Source organism: Phyllobates terribilis, unplaced genomic scaffold (assembly GCF_046119375.1).
Source record: "Phyllobates terribilis strain yellow unplaced genomic scaffold, ASM4611937v1 Scaffold_9__5_contigs__length_417890890, whole genome shotgun sequence".
In the NCBI taxonomy this organism is placed as follows: domain Eukaryota; kingdom Metazoa; phylum Chordata; class Amphibia; order Anura; family Dendrobatidae; genus Phyllobates; species Phyllobates terribilis.
The window spans coordinates 144,286,346-144,303,244 of record NW_027362769.1 but is presented as its reverse complement, the minus strand read 5'-3'; the positions used below and the strand labels follow the sequence as shown (position 1 = coordinate 144,303,244).

Here is a 16,899-nt window from a genome sequence, read left to right as displayed (position 1 = left end):
ATGTCTAATATTGGTGTGACCCCATGAATTTCGGGCTTAGGGCCAGCTGATAATGCCAAGCTGGCCTTAACCCCTTTATTACCCAGTGAGCCACCGCACCAGGGCCCTGGATGAGTTGGGTACAGCGCCACAAGATGGCGCTTCTATGAACGCGCCATTTTCCGGGGTGGCTGCGGACTGCAATTTGCAGCGGGTGGGGCCCAGAAAGCTTGGGCCTCCCTGCGCTGCAGATTCCAGCCCCCAGCTGCCTAGTTGTACCTGGCTGGACACAAATATAGGGCAAAGCCCCACATCAATTTTTTTTAAATTATTTCATGAATTTCCTGAAATAATTAAAAAAAAAATTGACGTGGGGCTTCGCACTATATTTGTGTCCAGTCAGGTACAGCAGGCAGGAACGGGCTGCGCCCAACCACCAGCTGCCTATTTGTACCTGGCCGAACACAACAATATAGGGAAGCCCTTTTTTTCTTTATTATTTCATGAATTTCATGAAATAATTAAAAAAAATATACGTGGGGCTTCGCACTATATTTGTGTCCAGCCAGGTACAACTAGGCAGCTGGGGGCTGGAATCTGCAGCGCAGGGAGGCCCAAGCTTTCTGGGCCCCACCCGCTGCAAATTGCAGTCCGCAGCCGCCCCGGAAAATGGCGCGTTCATAGAAGCTGGATGCTGTACCTGACTGGCATACAAAAATATGGCAAAGCTCACGTCAAAATTTTTGGGAAAAATTAATTAAAAAATAAATAATAATTTAGGGACTGCATCTTTATTAACTCCTCAAATGTCATTTAGTGTTAAAATAAATGATTTATTTAAAAAAAAATTGGCGTGGGATCCCTCATAATTTTAGTCTCTAGCGGAGGTTAAGCAGACGGCTGGGGCAGATGGGGCAGATGTTTGAAGCCTGGGAAGGGGGTAATACCCACGGAGTTTCCCAGACTACTAATATCAGCCCCCAGCTGAATACCTAGCCTTTACTAGCTATTAAAATGGGGGACCCCCCCCAAAAAAATGACGTGGGGTACCCCCTATTTAATAGCTAGCAAAGGCTAGGCAGACAGCTGGGGGCTGATATTAATAGCCCAGGAAGGGTGCCATGAATATTGGCCCCCTCCCAGGCTAGAAACACCAGCCGTCAGCCGCCCCAGAAATGGCGCATCCATAGGATGCGCCAACTCTGGCACTTAGCCTCGCTCTTCCACGCTGCCCTGGTGCGGTGGCAGGGGGTAATAGGGTTGGGGTTCATGTCAGCGCCAGCTGCCATGAAGCCCAGGTTAGTAATGATGGACGTCTATAAGACACCCCCATTACTAACCTACAAAGTGTTAAAAAGAAAAAACACACTACACCCAGAAAAAAATAATTTATTTGAAATAAAACACACCATTTTATTTAATTCTTAGTTTACTAAATAAAAATAGTTACCTGTCCACGTTCCTGCGCTGATCTCCCATGCACAGCTGTCACATCTGGAGATGGTGACAGCTGTGCATGGCTGCTGTAAGCTCACACTGCCGGGAACACGTCCGCTCCCGGCAGCGGGAGCCACTGACTGAGGTCACCGGAGTGCATTCAGGCAGCGCAGCTCCGGAGACCTCCTTTATGGCACTGCTGTACCGTGGGAATTTCTCACGATACAGCAGGGCCGTAAAGTAGCTAATCGGAGCAGCGCTGCCTGAACTCCGGCGAACCCGCTTATGCAATGACGGGGCTGCTATACGGCCCCATCATTCTAGCGGCGGCAGCGGTTCAGAGCGGTCACATTCTATGTGGCCGCTCTAAACTGGAGATCATCGTGGGACACTCGTGGACTACTACGGAGGGGTAAGGATAAGGTTGTGGTTTATTATTTTATATTTTATTACAGGAGATCGATGGCTTCGGGGAATTAGGTGTCTAGGTGAATATAGGTGTAGTTTTTTATTTTTTACTTTATTTTAGGTGACGATCGGCGGGGACAGGTAATGTATGAACTAATTTATTGTAGGCAACCACTGGCCACCAATGACATGTATTTAACATTTATTGGGGACACAGTAGGGCAATTTAAATAGCCGGATCAGGCTGATGGGAACTACTGCTCCCATCGAGCTGATCCTGCTGGCACGAGTGGACGGGGGACAGACATAGGCCGATGGGAGTAGTAGTGTCACATCGGCCTATGTCTGCCTGTACAGACACCGCACACACTCGCAGACATTGCACAGACACCGCACACACTCGCAGACATCGGACAGACACCGCGCACACACCCGCAGACATCGCACAGACACCCCGCACACACCCGCAGACATCGCACAGACACCCGCACACACTCGCAGACACACGCACAGACACCCCGCACACACTCGCACAGACACCCACACACACCAATCATGACGGGCTGATCGTCTGGGAGGTGAGGCTGACCTGTGCGGCCGTGGGAAAGTTCATGTGAGTTCATGCAATGCAGTCAAGCATGAACTCACATGAACCCTCTGAGGGCACCACGGCTCCTTCAAATGAACAGCTGATCAGCATCACCTGATACCTCAGCTGTTCATTTGAAATAACCGGCGGGAAAGCGCAGCACAGAACGGGAAAGCCGGCGGTGAAGTCTTTTCACTGCCGGCTTCCCCGCCCGGGTCCTTCGCTCCCCGCTCCTTGGTGCTGCGCTCCCCGCCTGGTCCTAACTTACGATCGGGATGGGAGGTGGCGAGGGGAGCGGAGGATCGGGGTGGAAGGCTGCGGGGAAGCAGTATGGGGCTGTGTGATTGTTTAAAAGCCGGCGGCTTTTTACCGCCCGCCGGCTTTTAAACGATCAGGAGAATTCTCCCACGCTGGGATGGCATTCTGATGACAGGCTAGATCTCAGCTGAGCGCTGCCATCCAGCTTGTCATACTTCAGAGACACTGCAGAGCCCAGGCATTATGGGAACTTCCGATTCCGGTATTCGATATTGTAAAAGTATCGGAATTAAGTATCAGAATTCCGATACCGCGAATATCGGCCGATACCCGATATTTCAGTATCGGAATGCTCAACACTACTTATCACATTAAAGGGCTTATTATTATTTTTAACAATTATATTTACCTATATATAGGCAGCGGTGCTGTGTGAACCTTTAAAGGGGGGTTGTCTGGTAAAGATAAATACCAGTGTTTAAAGGGGTTGTCCATTTTCAAAATTTTTTTCCTATGAGCTCTGGTAATAGTAAAAAAGTAAACCCTCAAACAAGCGATGCTGTATTCACCCTCCCCGGGTCCAGCTCTGAGCCTCTGCCGATGATTTTGTGTCGATTGTTGTCTGCGGTGCTGAAGTCACTTCAAGAGCACGACAGACAATCAGTGAGCTCAGCGGCTCTGAGAGGTTCATGCCGTGAACTCGGGCACTCGATTATTGGCTGCAGTGTTGTCCACTTGACGTCAGCACTGCAGATAACGACAGACATTTGGGAGCAGCACTGGAGACTCAATGCTGGACCGGGGGAGGGTGAGTAAATAAAAGTTAGCATTTTTTTTTTTTTTTTACTAAAAACAGAGCTTAAAAAAAAAATCTGAAAGGGGACAACCTGTTTAATGGCTTTGAAAAGCTGATTATTTTTTTAGTATTTTTTTTCCCTATGCAAGAAAAGAATTTGATGTGTAAATGAGGTCTTATAAGGAAACGCTCCCTCTATGGGACACATTGGCAAACTGCTAACAAGCCATAGGTCTTGCTTTTGTGGTCACGATCCATCCTGTTTATTATCTTATTTCTGCTGATACTGCATTGGAAATGTATGGCCGGCTGGAGCTTCCTCTGGTGATACCTGCTGATCATCTCTTGTTTTAGTCTGGCCATCTTGCTAGGTTGTTTAGAGAAGGTGGTACCATACGCGTACGATATGTCGGCCAAGGTCTCTCCCGTCTTCTCCATAAACTTGCTTCATGAATCCTCATTGGGAATAGAGAAGGAAACTGCTACTAGACACCTGAAAACAAGCGAATCAATCAGATGTCAAAATTTTAGCTGCCTGAACCTTTTCACGGCTGACATTATCTGCGGGGGAGTTGAAGTCACTCTTTGTAACCGGTTTGCAAAAAAACAAGGAGTATGTGACTTTGCCAATTTTAAGTCGCGCACCATTTTTCTGGGAATTTAATAAATTTGTCGAAGGGTAGAGATTGTTATAAATAATACAATAAAAATAAATAAATATTTGCCTGCTGAATCCCCCGCCACTCCAGTGCTGTTGCAGTGATTGCATATCATACATCAATCATGTGACCGCTGCAGCCAATTACTGGCCTCAGCAGTGATGTTGGCTTGTATGGCACATGGAGCAAGAGATTGGCTACAGTGGAGCGTCTAGGGATTAAATGAGTAACTAATTCTTATTTCTTCATTTTTTAACATTTCCTATTTTTGGGCACATTTTTAGCAACATTTTAGTAAAACCCCTTTAAGTGATTATCATTGAAATTATAGGCTAACCTAAGGTTTTCATGATATTATGTAGGAGGGAAAAAGGTTTTGTACATTTTGTTTCCCCCTGAAATGTCAGGTGTAAATCTCACCTATATGTTTTTTTTTTTTTTTTACATTTTGAATGCAACTTTTACGCAACAGTATGTGTATTACAAGGCTGTATTAATGTATTCTCTCTATCTCTGTCCACAGTATAAACTAGTAAAAGAAGCTCTTCATGAACGTGCCAACCTATTGGAGATCGCTCCGCATTTATCCGCCCCATTGCCAATCATGCTGCCAGTGTACAAGTAAGAGATCGGCCTCTGTGTTCTGTATTTAAAGATGAGCTCCCTTAGTGAAAACTGATCCCAACCCTACATTCACTGCTCACCCTGTGCTTAGTCTCTGTTCACACTTACATCATTGCTTCCTTAATTAAGAAGCCATAATGAATACAACAGTTCCACTGTAGCACATCCAAACCAATCTAGTTAACTCAGGGTATGTTCACACTACATTTTTTTCGACCCGGTGGTCAAAAAAGTCCTTTTTTTCTTTTTAAGCTGAAGACTATTCAGGAATCCTCCTTATCTTGGGCATTCTCACTATGTTTTTTTTTATCCTGAAGCATTTCTATTGACGTTTCCTGAAGCCTATTGTTAATGTTTTTCATCTTCTGTAAATGTCTTCTTTTTAGTGGTTTCAGCATTTTTGGATGTTTTTTTGATGTCCTTTTAAGCAATGAATAAAGCACTAGCATTGTTTGAAGCAAAAAAATAAATAAAAAGAACTCTCAAAAAGAGGCATCTTTTGGGTATTTTTTTTTTTTTTTAGCCTTCACACTGATTTTCTATTGTAAAGTTTCACAAGGTAAACCAAAATAAAGATAATGCTACAAAATAGCTCACAAATATATCAACTTTATTGTGACGCCCCCTGATGAAGTTGGGTGAAACACTCGTTGGGGCACAGGGCTACATATTATTACTATGCAAGGCTGCATCCTATGCTCTTCTATTTGATATTTCACTCTTCTATGTGATAGATTTCATTCAAATGATGGCATATAGTTTGCACTGATGCAACCTGAGCCTGCAGGACAGCTTGAAACAAGTGTTTCACCCAGCTTTGTCAGGGGGCCTCACAATAAAGTTGATATATTTGTTAGATATTTTGTAGCACCATCTTTCTTTTGGTTTATCTCGTGATACTTAAGGCGCATCTCTCTTGTTCAACTTGATACTTTTGGGTATAGGAACAGTAGTAAGTAATGTTCACTTCTTTTAAACTCTTGGTGGTCTTTGAAAGATGTTCAAAAGTCTAAATGTATGAGCATCGATGTCGCTTTTCCATAGAAATTAATAGGAAGATTATTTTGAGAGTGCTTTTTCTGGCATTTTTCAGAGTACACCTGCTCAAAAAAAAAGTCAGAAAACGTAGCGTGAACACAACCTTAATCTGTCTGATTTTCTTTTTTTCTTCCATTTGGTCAGCGTGCTAATCATTCTGCTCATCAGCAACCAATGGAAATCTAGAAGAACTGACCCTAATGCAGTTGCCGCAAATTAACTGGAATGACCAAAAGAATTAAATTTTGTGGAACTCTATTCCAACTGCAGCTTGCTCCGTTGGTCTGGATTATGCCACAGTTTCAACAATGTAATCCCATAGGTTTCACCAATTCAATATAAAACCTCTTTTTCCGCGCTTTGGGAATGATGTCGTTTTCTATGCTACCATTCCTCGGCCAGTCCCTAACTCACTGCTCCCTTGGGTTCCATTGCGTTATCTGTAGATTTAATGGAAAGAATAGGACTGCATGCTCTTCTCGTCTTCCCATAAAATCTGAGATTCTCTTTATTGTGCAGGTGGTGGCAGCTGCCGTACTACTGGGTCGGCATCAAGGCCTACGATCTTGTTGCTGGCAGTCAGTGCCTAAAAAGCAGTTACGTCCTCAGCAAGTCCAAAGCCTTAGAGTTGTTCCCAATGCTGCAGAAAGACCGACTGGTTGGGGCCATCGTCTATTATGATGGTAGGTAGAATATGTTTTATCAAAGAGTAGTTTTGTCAATGAAATGCTAGTAGTTTTTATGTAAAGATCCCCTGTAAGGAGACTTTCTATTACTTCATAAGGTTTACAAAGGGTAGGGATGCTTATAAAAGAATGAAGCTGTACTTTTCAGCTGGACTTCCTATCCACTCAAGGGCTCCATTGGTCTCTGCTGGTTTCCGCTGGTGTAAGGGGTTCACCTGGTGAGGTGGATTCGCTAATACAAAGGTCAAGGTGAGGCGCTGATGCAGGACAGCTGGAGTAGCTGGATGGCATGTGGAACAGTAAGGACCAGTAGAGCTGTATACACTGTGTTCCAAATTATTATGCAAATAATATTTTCTCAGATTTTCCCAAATTACCTATATGAATTGCAGTCATTGTAATTTTCCAGTCAAATAACTATTAGAGTACAATTGAAAGGTTTTTGTACAAATTGCCTATGATAACAGTATATTTTTTAAAAATATAAAAAACTCAAAATGCATGTTCCAAATTATTATGCACAGCAGAGTTTTCTCCTCCCCCATGACAGCACACCTTGAGAGAGAGGATCCGCCCCACCAAGGACAGGAAACCGTCTGAAATAAAAGGGCGGCACCTCTCCCTCGCTTCAGTTGGTTTCCTGTCCTTGATGGGGAACCTGTCTGGAAGAAAGAAGACTTACCTGGGGCTGTCCCGGTGTGGAAGAGCGGGCACTGGCCTGTGCACCGGGTTCAGTATCCCAGAAGCGCCATTCGCAGCTTCCCCTGGGGTCTCTGCGCCGAGCGGGGCGCACGCGGTGAGGCAGGCTCTGTCCTCCCAGAGACCGCGGCGCCATCCTCACCCTGCAGTGTGGAACGCTTCCGGGTGTGACGCGCCTGACGTCACGGCGCAGGGCATGCTGGGAGCGGCGCACTGGGTGACGTCAGGAGGCGGCGCCGATCCAAGATGGCGGCGCCCATAGGAGCGTCCCAGGCCGTTTTTTTTCAACGGAGCTCCGGCCTGAGTAAGGGGGAGGGCCCACAGACCGGAGGAGGCTGGATGGCCCTATATTTAAGGGGGGGGAGCTATCCTGGAAGCGTGGTGCGCTTCTGAGACATGGCTGATCTAGATAGCCAGGAGCAGCAGCTTACCCCCCCACCTCAGCAACAGAAAAACCAGAGGGATGCATCGTATACAGACAGCCGCTCAAGTAATCGTAGTGGCAGCCGCAGGAGTAAGGCTTCGAGTGCCTCGGGACCATCCAGAATGGAATCATCGGTACCGCAACAGCCTCCGAATCCGGTACCAGTTTGTGACCTCCGGCGGTGAGTGAGCTTCGTGAATGTCACTGGTTAGTAACGGGAAGTCTCTTATGTGCTTCCTTTTTTTAGGAGCCTAAGAAGAGTAGTGCCAAGCAAAAGCATAGAATATGTGCCCTTTGCCAAGCTTCTCTCTCAGTAGAGTGGCAGAAACCACTTTGCCAGGGCTGTGTGACTAAAACCATAGCTGAGAATTCCCGGAATTTTGCTGCAAATTTAAAGTCCATAGTACATGCAGAAGTTCAGGGGTCCCTGAAAGGGTTCCTTAGAGGGAAGAAAAGACCCCGTAGAGAGGTTTCCTCCGTCTCGGATTCCTCCCAGTCCGAGGAGCAATGGGATTCATCGTCCTCTTCCTCATCGGGGGGCGGTAGACCCTGCTTCCCCATTGAGAATACAGACAGACTGGTTAGGGCAGTAAGATCAACCATGGGTCTGGAGGAAGAGGGAGCATCTAAATCCCGGGAGGACATCATGTTTGCGGGCTTGGGAGAGAAGAAGAGACGCTCATTTCCGGTTAACAGTAAAATTCAGGGCCTCATTGACCGGGAGTGGAGGAGACCTGAGAGATCAGGGGCTTTACCCTCCTTCTCCAAAAGAAGGTATCCCTTCGAAGAGAAGGATGCGGAACCTTGGGATAAGATCCCCAAGGTGGACGGGACTGTGGCAAGGTCATCGAAAAGATCTTCCCTGCCCTTGGAGGACTCTGGCGTCCTAAAGGATGCACTGTATAAAAGAGCTGACTCCTTCCTGCGCCACACGTGGGAGGCGGCGGCAGGCGGCCTAAAACCAGCGGTGGCTAGCACCTGTGTGGCGAGGTCCTTGATGGTGTGGCTCCAACAGCTGGAAGACCTGCTTAAAGATAAAAAGGTCTCCAGACAGGCAATACTTGCAGAGCTACCTCTAATACAAACAGCATCGGCCTTCCTGGCCGACTCTTCAGCTGACTCGGTCAGACTGTCAGCTAGGGCAGCGGGACTATCCAACGCAGCCAGGCGGGCCTTGTGGCTCAAAGGTTGCCCAGGCGACCTACCTTCGAAACAGAAACTGTGCTCCCTCCCGTGTGACGGTAGACTCCTGTTTGGCCAAAAGTTAGAAGACCTGTTAGAAAAAGCAGGCGATAAAAGCAAAGGGTTCCCGGGATTTTTGGGGGAACCAAGAAGATTTAGTTTTCGGAGGAGAAAATTTAACCGGGGTCGTCCTCCGGGAGACAAAAAGAGATGGGAAGCCAAGTCCAAAAAAGAATCGGGCTACATGTTTGGAGGACCATCCTTGAGTTCGAAGAGATCCTCCCAATGACGCCAGGCTGGAAGTGGGTGGAAGGCTTTCCCACTTTTTTACAGCTTGGGACGCGATAAAAACAAACCCCTGGATTCTGAAAATGATCAGTGGGGGCCTGAAGATCCGGTTCAGCCAGACCCCCTGGCGGACCTTTGTGGTTACCCCCTTACGAAAGGTTCAGGAAGAACAATTAGCCCTGGAAACAGAAGTGTTAGAGTTAGTAGGAAAACAGGTCCTTCTCGAAGTACCAGCAACACAGAGAGGGAGGGGGTTCTATTCCCCACTATTCATGATAAAAAAACCAAACGGGTCCTTAAGGACCATCATCAACCTCAGGAGTCTGAACCAAGTAGTAGAAAACCAGACTTTCAAGATGGAGTCAGTAAGCTCGGCAGTGAAGCTCTTACATCGCAACTGCTTTATGGCTGTAATAGACTTGAAGGACGCATATTATCACGTCCCAATCCATCCGGAGTATCAGAAGTATCTGAGAGTAGCCCTGTTTATTCAGGGGAAGCTGAGGCATTTTCAGTTTGCTGCCCTACCCTTTGGCCTCTCCATTGCCCCGAGAATATTTACGAAACTAATAGCAGAAGTGACAGCCTTCCTACGGATCAAGAATGTAGTGATCGTGCCATATTTAGACGACTTCTTGATAATAGGGAAAACAGAAGCCCACTGCTCCAGTCAGCTCCTAGTGGTCACGGAAGTGTTGCATCAGCTGGGGTGGTTAGTAAATTTCCAAAAATCAAGACTAACCCCCTCCAGGACTCAGACCTTTCTGGGTCTAATCCTAGACTCTCGTCGCCAAACCTGCTTCCTCCCAGAGGACAAAATCTGCAGGTTGATTGCATTAGTCTCGAAGGCCATTCAAGCTCCGGAGATGTCTCTGAGAGAGGCAATGTCCCTCCTGGGTTCTATGACGGCCTGTCTCCCAGCAGTAATGTGGGCCCAGGGGCATATGAGGCGGCTTCAGTGGGAGGTCCTGTCAGCACAGAGGTCCTGCAACAGGCATTTAGAAGGCAGTCTCTCTCTCTCCCCAGAAGCAGTAGATTCCCTTTCGTGGTGGACAGTCAGGGGAAATCTGACCGCAGGCGTTCAATGGTCCAGACCAGTAGATCGGGTAATTACGACCGACGCAAGCAGTTCCGGATGGGGGGGTCATCTGGCAGAACTCTCAATACAGGGTCACTGGGCTTACCATGAGAGGGGAGCATCCTCAAACTTAAAGGAGCTTTGGGCTGTAGAAAGATCCCTCAGGGGCTTCCTCCCTCACATCCAAAATCACCATGTCCAGGTCAGGTCCGACAACCGGACAGCAGTAGCCTATGTGAATCACCAGGGAGGGACAAGGTCACGCCCTCTGATGGTGGTGGCAGACCGGATCCTTGGTCTAGCAGAGCGAAACCTCCTATCCCTCAGCGCCCTTCACATAAAGGGGGTAGAAAACGTGAAAGCAGATTTTCTAAGCCGCCATACCCTAAGACAGGGGGAGTGGGGGTTGAACCCGGAGGTCTTCCATCAGATTGTCCAGTTATGGGGGCAGCCAGACATAGACCTGTTCGACACAAGGGCAAACAGAAAGGTGCAGAGATTTTGCTCCCTAAATCCGGCAGAAAATCCCCATGCCGTAGATGCCCTCCAGATTCCTTGGGGGTTCAGGAAGGCCTATGCCTTTCCGCCATTAGTGATGATTCCACTAGTGGTGAGGAAGATTCGGGAGGAAGGTGCCAGGGTGATTTTGATAGCCCCTTTTTGGCCCAAGAGGCCTTGGTTCTCTCTGCTTCGACTAATGTCGGTGTCAGATCCCTGGATTCTACCAGAGAGGCCGGACCTTCTCATGCAGGGACCAGTATTCCATGCCCAGGCCAGGGGGTTCCATCTTTCGGCATGGAATTTGAGAGGTCGCTATTGAGTAGCAAGGGGTTTTCACCAGGCTTAGTTTCTACTTTATTGGGGAGTAGAAAACCAATTACAACCAAGATTTATAGCAGAGTTTGGGGTAAATTCCTAGAGTTTATAGATATCCCGCTATCGAGCAAACCTCCGATCAGGGGGATCCTGGAATTTCTGCAAAAGGGGCGGGACCTGGGTCTAGCTACAGGGACCCTTAAGGTTCAAGTTTCAGCTTTGGGAGCACTCTACAATTGTAATCTGGCTGGGAATAGGTGGATCTCGAGGTTTATCAAGTCCTGTGCCAGAGCTGGACCGGTTAGGTCCATGGGTGTTCCTCCTTGGGACCTGAATTTAGTCTTGAACGCTCTTACTAGTGAACCATTCGAACCCCTACACAAGGTTTCTCCAAAAATTCTCACCCTTAAGACCATCCTCCTAGTGGCCTTAACGTCAGCCTGTAGGGTGGGTGATCTGCAGGCCCTCTCAGTTAATCCTCCTTACACACAAAAAGGATAGGGTCACCTTGCGGCCAGATCCAGCGTACCTTCCCAAGGTGGTATCTAGATTTCACCGTAGTCAGGAGATTGTGCTACCCTCGTTCTGCAGCAATACCAAGAACCCAGGGGAAGTCAGGTTCCATAGCCTAGATGTTAGGAGGTCCCTGCTACAGTACATTCACATGACTAGTCTGTGGAGGAAAGACTGTTCTCTGTTCCTGGCCTTTCAAGGGTGTAGGAAAGGTCACGGGGTGTCCAAGGGTACCATCTCTAGGTGGCTCAGGGAGGCCATTTGCTTAGCCTATACGTCCACAGGGGTTCCAGCCCCGGACAATGTGAGGGCTCATTCCACCAGAGCCGTTGCAACCTCCTGGGCAGAGAGAGCAGACGTCTCGATCGAGCAGATATGTAGGGCTGCTACTTGGTCTACACCATCCACCTTTTTTAAGCACCATCGGTTGGATCTGTCCTCTTCTGATCTCACCTTTGGGAGAAGGGTACTTCAGGCGGTGGTCCCTCCCTAGGGTGCTCATAAATTCTCCAAAATTCTCTCAAGGTGTGCTGTCATGGTGGAGGGGAAAACACGAAGGTTACTTACCGGTAGCCGTTTTTTCCTGAGCCCATGACAGCACCCGTAGTTTCCCCCCCTTATTTTTTCTATGTTTCTCACACCCTGGTGTGCACTGTTTGGGGTGGTGTGTATATGTATATTGTGGTGTTGGTTATGTGCCTAACCTGTTTAGGGAGGTCCTCTCAATGCTCTGTAAACAACTGAAGCGAGGGAGAGGTGCCGCCCTTTTACTTCAGACGGTTTCCTGTCCTTGGTGGGGCGGATCCTCTCTCTCAAGGTGTGCTGTCATGGGCTCAGGAAAAACCGGCTACCGGTAAGTAACCTTGGTGTTTTCAACCTTTTCATTTTAATAAAGAACAAAAAAATGGTCATTTTTGAAATTATAAGCATTAGCAGGTTATTACAAACTGAAATCAAACAGTTTTCAACTCAAAACTTTATTCTAGGTGATGTTACATTTGCACATAGGACCCCTTGTTCAAAAGGAGCTTCTGAACTCTCTCATTCATTGAATTTGTCAGGTTTTGGATGGTTTCTGCTTTAATTGTTTTGCATGAGGACAGAATACCCTCCCAGAGCTGTTGCTTAGATGTGAACTGCCTCCCGCCATCATAGACACTCCTTTTGATGATGCTCCAGAGGTTCTCAATGGGGTTGAGGTCAGGGGAGCATGGGTGCCACACCATAAGTTTGTCCCCTTTTATGTCCATAGCCGCCAGAGATGCAGATGTGTTATGTGCAGCATGAGACGGGGCATTATCATGCATGAAACCTTTCAATTGTACTCTAATAGTTATTTGACTGGAAAATTACAATGACTGCAATTCATATAGGTAATTGGGGAAAATCTGAGAAAATATTATTTGCATAATAATTTGGAACACAGTGTATACATGTTGGCATGAGGATGAGAGGAGCTTGAAGTGCTAGATGCAGTAGAACTGAGTGTGTGGCTAACACCTTGAATCAGAAGAGACGAGTAGGCAAGCAGGTACCATGATGCAGTGGAGTTGATTGTGTGGACAGCACTCGGGAACAGCAAAGCTGAGTAGGCAATCAGGCCACTTTGTTCTAGCAGAGCTGGATGTGCGGATAGTACACCGTAAGAGCAGAGCTAAGTAGGCAATCGGGTACCTTGCTGAAGCAGAGCTGATTTGAGGATAGCACTCCTGAACAGCAGAGCTGAATCAACATTCAGGCACTTTGTTGCAGAGCTGGATGTAGTAGAGCTTAATGTGCAGATCACAGAGGAACAGTAGAGCTGAGTAGACAACGAAGCTGAATGTGTGGGTATTTGCTATGCTGACTAGACCATCAGGCAACTGGTTGTAGCAGAGCTAAGTAGGACATGTGGCTATACTACTAGATAGCATGGGGTACAAGTGTGACCATTCTTCCTCAATACTTAGGTGGCTTTCAGCTGCTTGAGATGGCCTTAAAGGGCTTTGCATAATGACAGGTGAGTAATCTGACACTTAGCAGCACAGAGGAAGGCGGTCTCCTTGGAAGTGGAGCCACAACAGGTGAATAACAACTGGGAACAGAAGTGATGGTATCTGAACCACCAATCCCCTGACCGCTGAGATCAGTGATTGGCTGCAAATTCAGGTGACTGATGGAGGAATCATCAAGTTCAGTCCCAATGGAAGCTACCAGAGCAGTAGAGGATTCCAGTTGTAACTATTTCATCCTTCCTAAGATTCCCAACCTCCTCTTCCTCTACCTCTCTCACAACTCACCCCTTTAAATTCAGACTTTCACTGGAATTAGGATTTTATCACCGCGAACCCTTTTCTTTATCTATTTAAAAAAATCTTGAAAAATGACGGTGATCCCTTTGCCCCCCCCCAAAAAAAAGCAATCACAATAGGCTGAATTTTTTCTTCTTTAACTAAGCTAAGCAAATTTATATGTAAAAAATATGAATTCCCATTAAACAAATGTGTGTATTAGATGATAATTTCTAGATTTTATTACACAGTAAATCGCCCCTGATTGGCGTATTTGCGCTAACTTTTTTGAACCTTTGTAGATCTGACTGGTCACATCCCTTTGTTGGCTTCATGAAAGGTCTATCTTAGACATCGCTGACTGTCTTCTGCATTTTGCTTCATCTTGTCTACCCCTGGCATAAACCAGAATCAATTGTACTAGCACCTTAAGGTTTCTTAAAGAAGAGAGTGGAGCCTTCGACCTGCTAGATCTTAAGAGACAATTAAAATAAAATCAATTCCGCGCAGGACAGATGGTTTTTAAGTTCTAATATATCCTATCACTAATCTAACTTCTTCCATTCTAATCTAAAAAGGCCTTTGAGCTGTTGCCTGGACCATATTTATCTAGAGTTTCTGCAAGGAAAGCTTTATCCTCAAACTATCTGTCCCCTACGTAGTTATATAATTAAATAATTAACCCGATTTAGATTGGTTTTGGACAACCAACATATATTAAGTCTCTACCTAATACTCATTCATCTTACATTAGCTTGTGTTCTAGATTTACCATCATGTTTTTATTTTAAAGGAACTGTCAAGGATTATAAAAAAGGATCTGTTGTTTTTCCAAAATAACGCCACTTTATGCTTCGTCTGGTATTGCAGTTATTCCCATGAATTGGACTGAGCTGAAATAATTGTGCCCAATCTATGGACAAGACTGACACTTTTTCTGGGGAAAATGTACAGTACAGACCAAAAGTTTGGACACACCTTCTCATTTAAAGATTTTTCTGTATTTTCATGACTATGAAAATTGTACATTCACACTGAAGGCATCAAAACTATGAATTAACACATGTGGAATTATATACTTAACAAAAAAGTGTGAAACAACTGAAAATATGTCTTATATTCTAGGTTCTTCAAATTAGCCACCTTTTGCTTTGATGACTGCTTTGCACACTCTTGGCATTCTCTTGATGAGCTTCAAGAGGTAGTCACCGGAAATGGTCTTCCAACAATCTTGAAGGAGTTCCCAGAGATGCTTAGCACATGTTGGTCCTTTTGTCTTCACTCTGCGGTCCAGCTCACCCCAAACCATCTCGATTGGGTTCAGGTCTGGTGACTGTGGAGGCCCGGTCATCTGGCGTAGCACCCCATCACTCTCCTTCTTGGTCACATAGCCCTTACACAGCCTGGAGGTGTGTTTGGGGTCATTGTCCTGTTGAAAAATAAATGATGGTCCAACTAAACGCAAACCGGATGGAATAGCATGCCGCTGCAAGATGCTGTGGTAGCCATGCTGGTTCAGTATGCCTTCAATTTTGAATAAATCCTCAACAGTGTCACCAGCAAAGCACCCCCACACCATCACACCTCCTCCTCCATGCTTCACGGTGGGAACCAGGCATGTAGAGTCCATCCGTTCACCTTTTCTGCGTCACACAAAAAACCAAAGATCTCCAATTTGGACTCATCAGACCAAAGCACAGATTTCCACTGGTCTAATGTCCATTCCTTGTGTTCTTTAGCCCAAACAAGTCTCTTCTGCTTGTTGCCTGTCCTTAGCAGTGGTTTCCTAGCAGCTATTTTACCATGAAGGCCTGCTGCACAAAGTCTTCTCTTAACAGTTGTTGAAGAGATGTGTTTGCTGCTAGAACTCTGTGTGGCATTGACCTGGTCTCTAATCTGAGCTGCTGTTAACCTGCGATTTCTGAGGCTGGTGACTCGGATAAACTTATCCTCAGAAGCAGAGGTGACTCTTGGTCTTCCTTTCCTGGGGCGGTCCTCATGTGAGCCAGTTTCTTTGTAGCGCTTGATGGTTTTTGCAACTGCACTTGGGGACACTTTCAAAGTTTTCCCAATTTTTCGCACTGACTGACCTTCATTTCTTAAAGTAATGATGGCCACTCGTTTTTCTTTACTTAGCTGCTTTTTTCTTGCTATAATACAAATTCTAACAGTCTATTCAGTAGGACTATGAGCTGTTTATCCACCTGACTTCTGCACAACACAACTGATGGTCCCAACCCCATTTATAAGGCAAGAAATCCTACTTATTAAACCTGACAGGGCACACCTGTGAAGTGAAAACCATTTCCGGTGACTACCTCTTGAAGTTCATCAAGAGAATGCCAAGAGTGTGCAAAGCAGTCATCAAAGCAAAAGGTGGCTACTTTGAAGAACCTAGAATATAAGACATATTTTCTGTTGTTTCACACTTTTTTGTTAAGTATATAATTCCACATGTGTTAATTCATAGTTTTAATGCCTTCAGTGTGAATGTACAATTTTCATAGTCATGAAAATACAGAAATATCTTTAAATGAGAAGGTGTGTCCAAACTATTGGTCTGTACTGTACATCCTTTTTTTTGTAGTCTTGGAAAACCCTATAGCAATGCCGGGTAGTAGACTTTATCAAATGTGGAATTATACTCTTGTCACTGCTGAAAAGAAGTGTAATTGATGAGATAATAAACCTTTTAGCAAATCTGCCAGTAAAGCCACAAGTGTCCAGTGGGCGTTACTGACTCCGACAAGTATTCGGTCTCTTCTTATTAAACTGCTCTCGTTTTGCCCTTGGTCTTGGTTGACCAAGCATTGCGTCTTAAGTGAAGGAAGCAAAACTATTCTGACTGGTTCCCTTTAAAGGGGTATTCTCAAGTTTAGAAGATATCCCCTATCCATGGGATAAGGGATAACTTCTCAATCACAGGGGGTCTGACCACTGAGACTTCCACCGATCCCGGGAACCTGGGATCTGAAGAGCTCCAAATAAATGGAGCTATGGTCGATCATGCACATTGTGCTCGTCCATCTCCTGTGGTTTCATTATGAATGAATGGACTCTAAGTGAACATGATTGACCTTGACCACCGCTCCATTCACACGGAGTTCTTCAAAGCCCTAGTTCTGGGGATCAGTGGAGGGTCCCAGCAGTTGGAC

The 16,899-nt window shown here is 46.0% G+C and overlaps 1 protein-coding gene across 3 annotated transcripts in view; it reads left to right on the top strand.

The window, feature by feature from the left end:
* Positions 1 to 16,899, top strand: part of GPD2 (glycerol-3-phosphate dehydrogenase 2) — a 310,532-nt gene that overhangs the window by 63,328 nt on the left and 230,305 nt on the right. For all 3 annotated transcript variants that reach the window (XM_073647152.1, XM_073647151.1, XM_073647153.1), the window contains exons 5-6: positions 4,650 to 4,747; positions 6,308 to 6,471. In XM_073647152.1, coding sequence (XP_073503253.1) covers positions 4,650 to 4,747; positions 6,308 to 6,471 — 262 coding nt within the window. The remainder of the gene's footprint in view (positions 1 to 4,649; positions 4,748 to 6,307; positions 6,472 to 16,899) is intronic.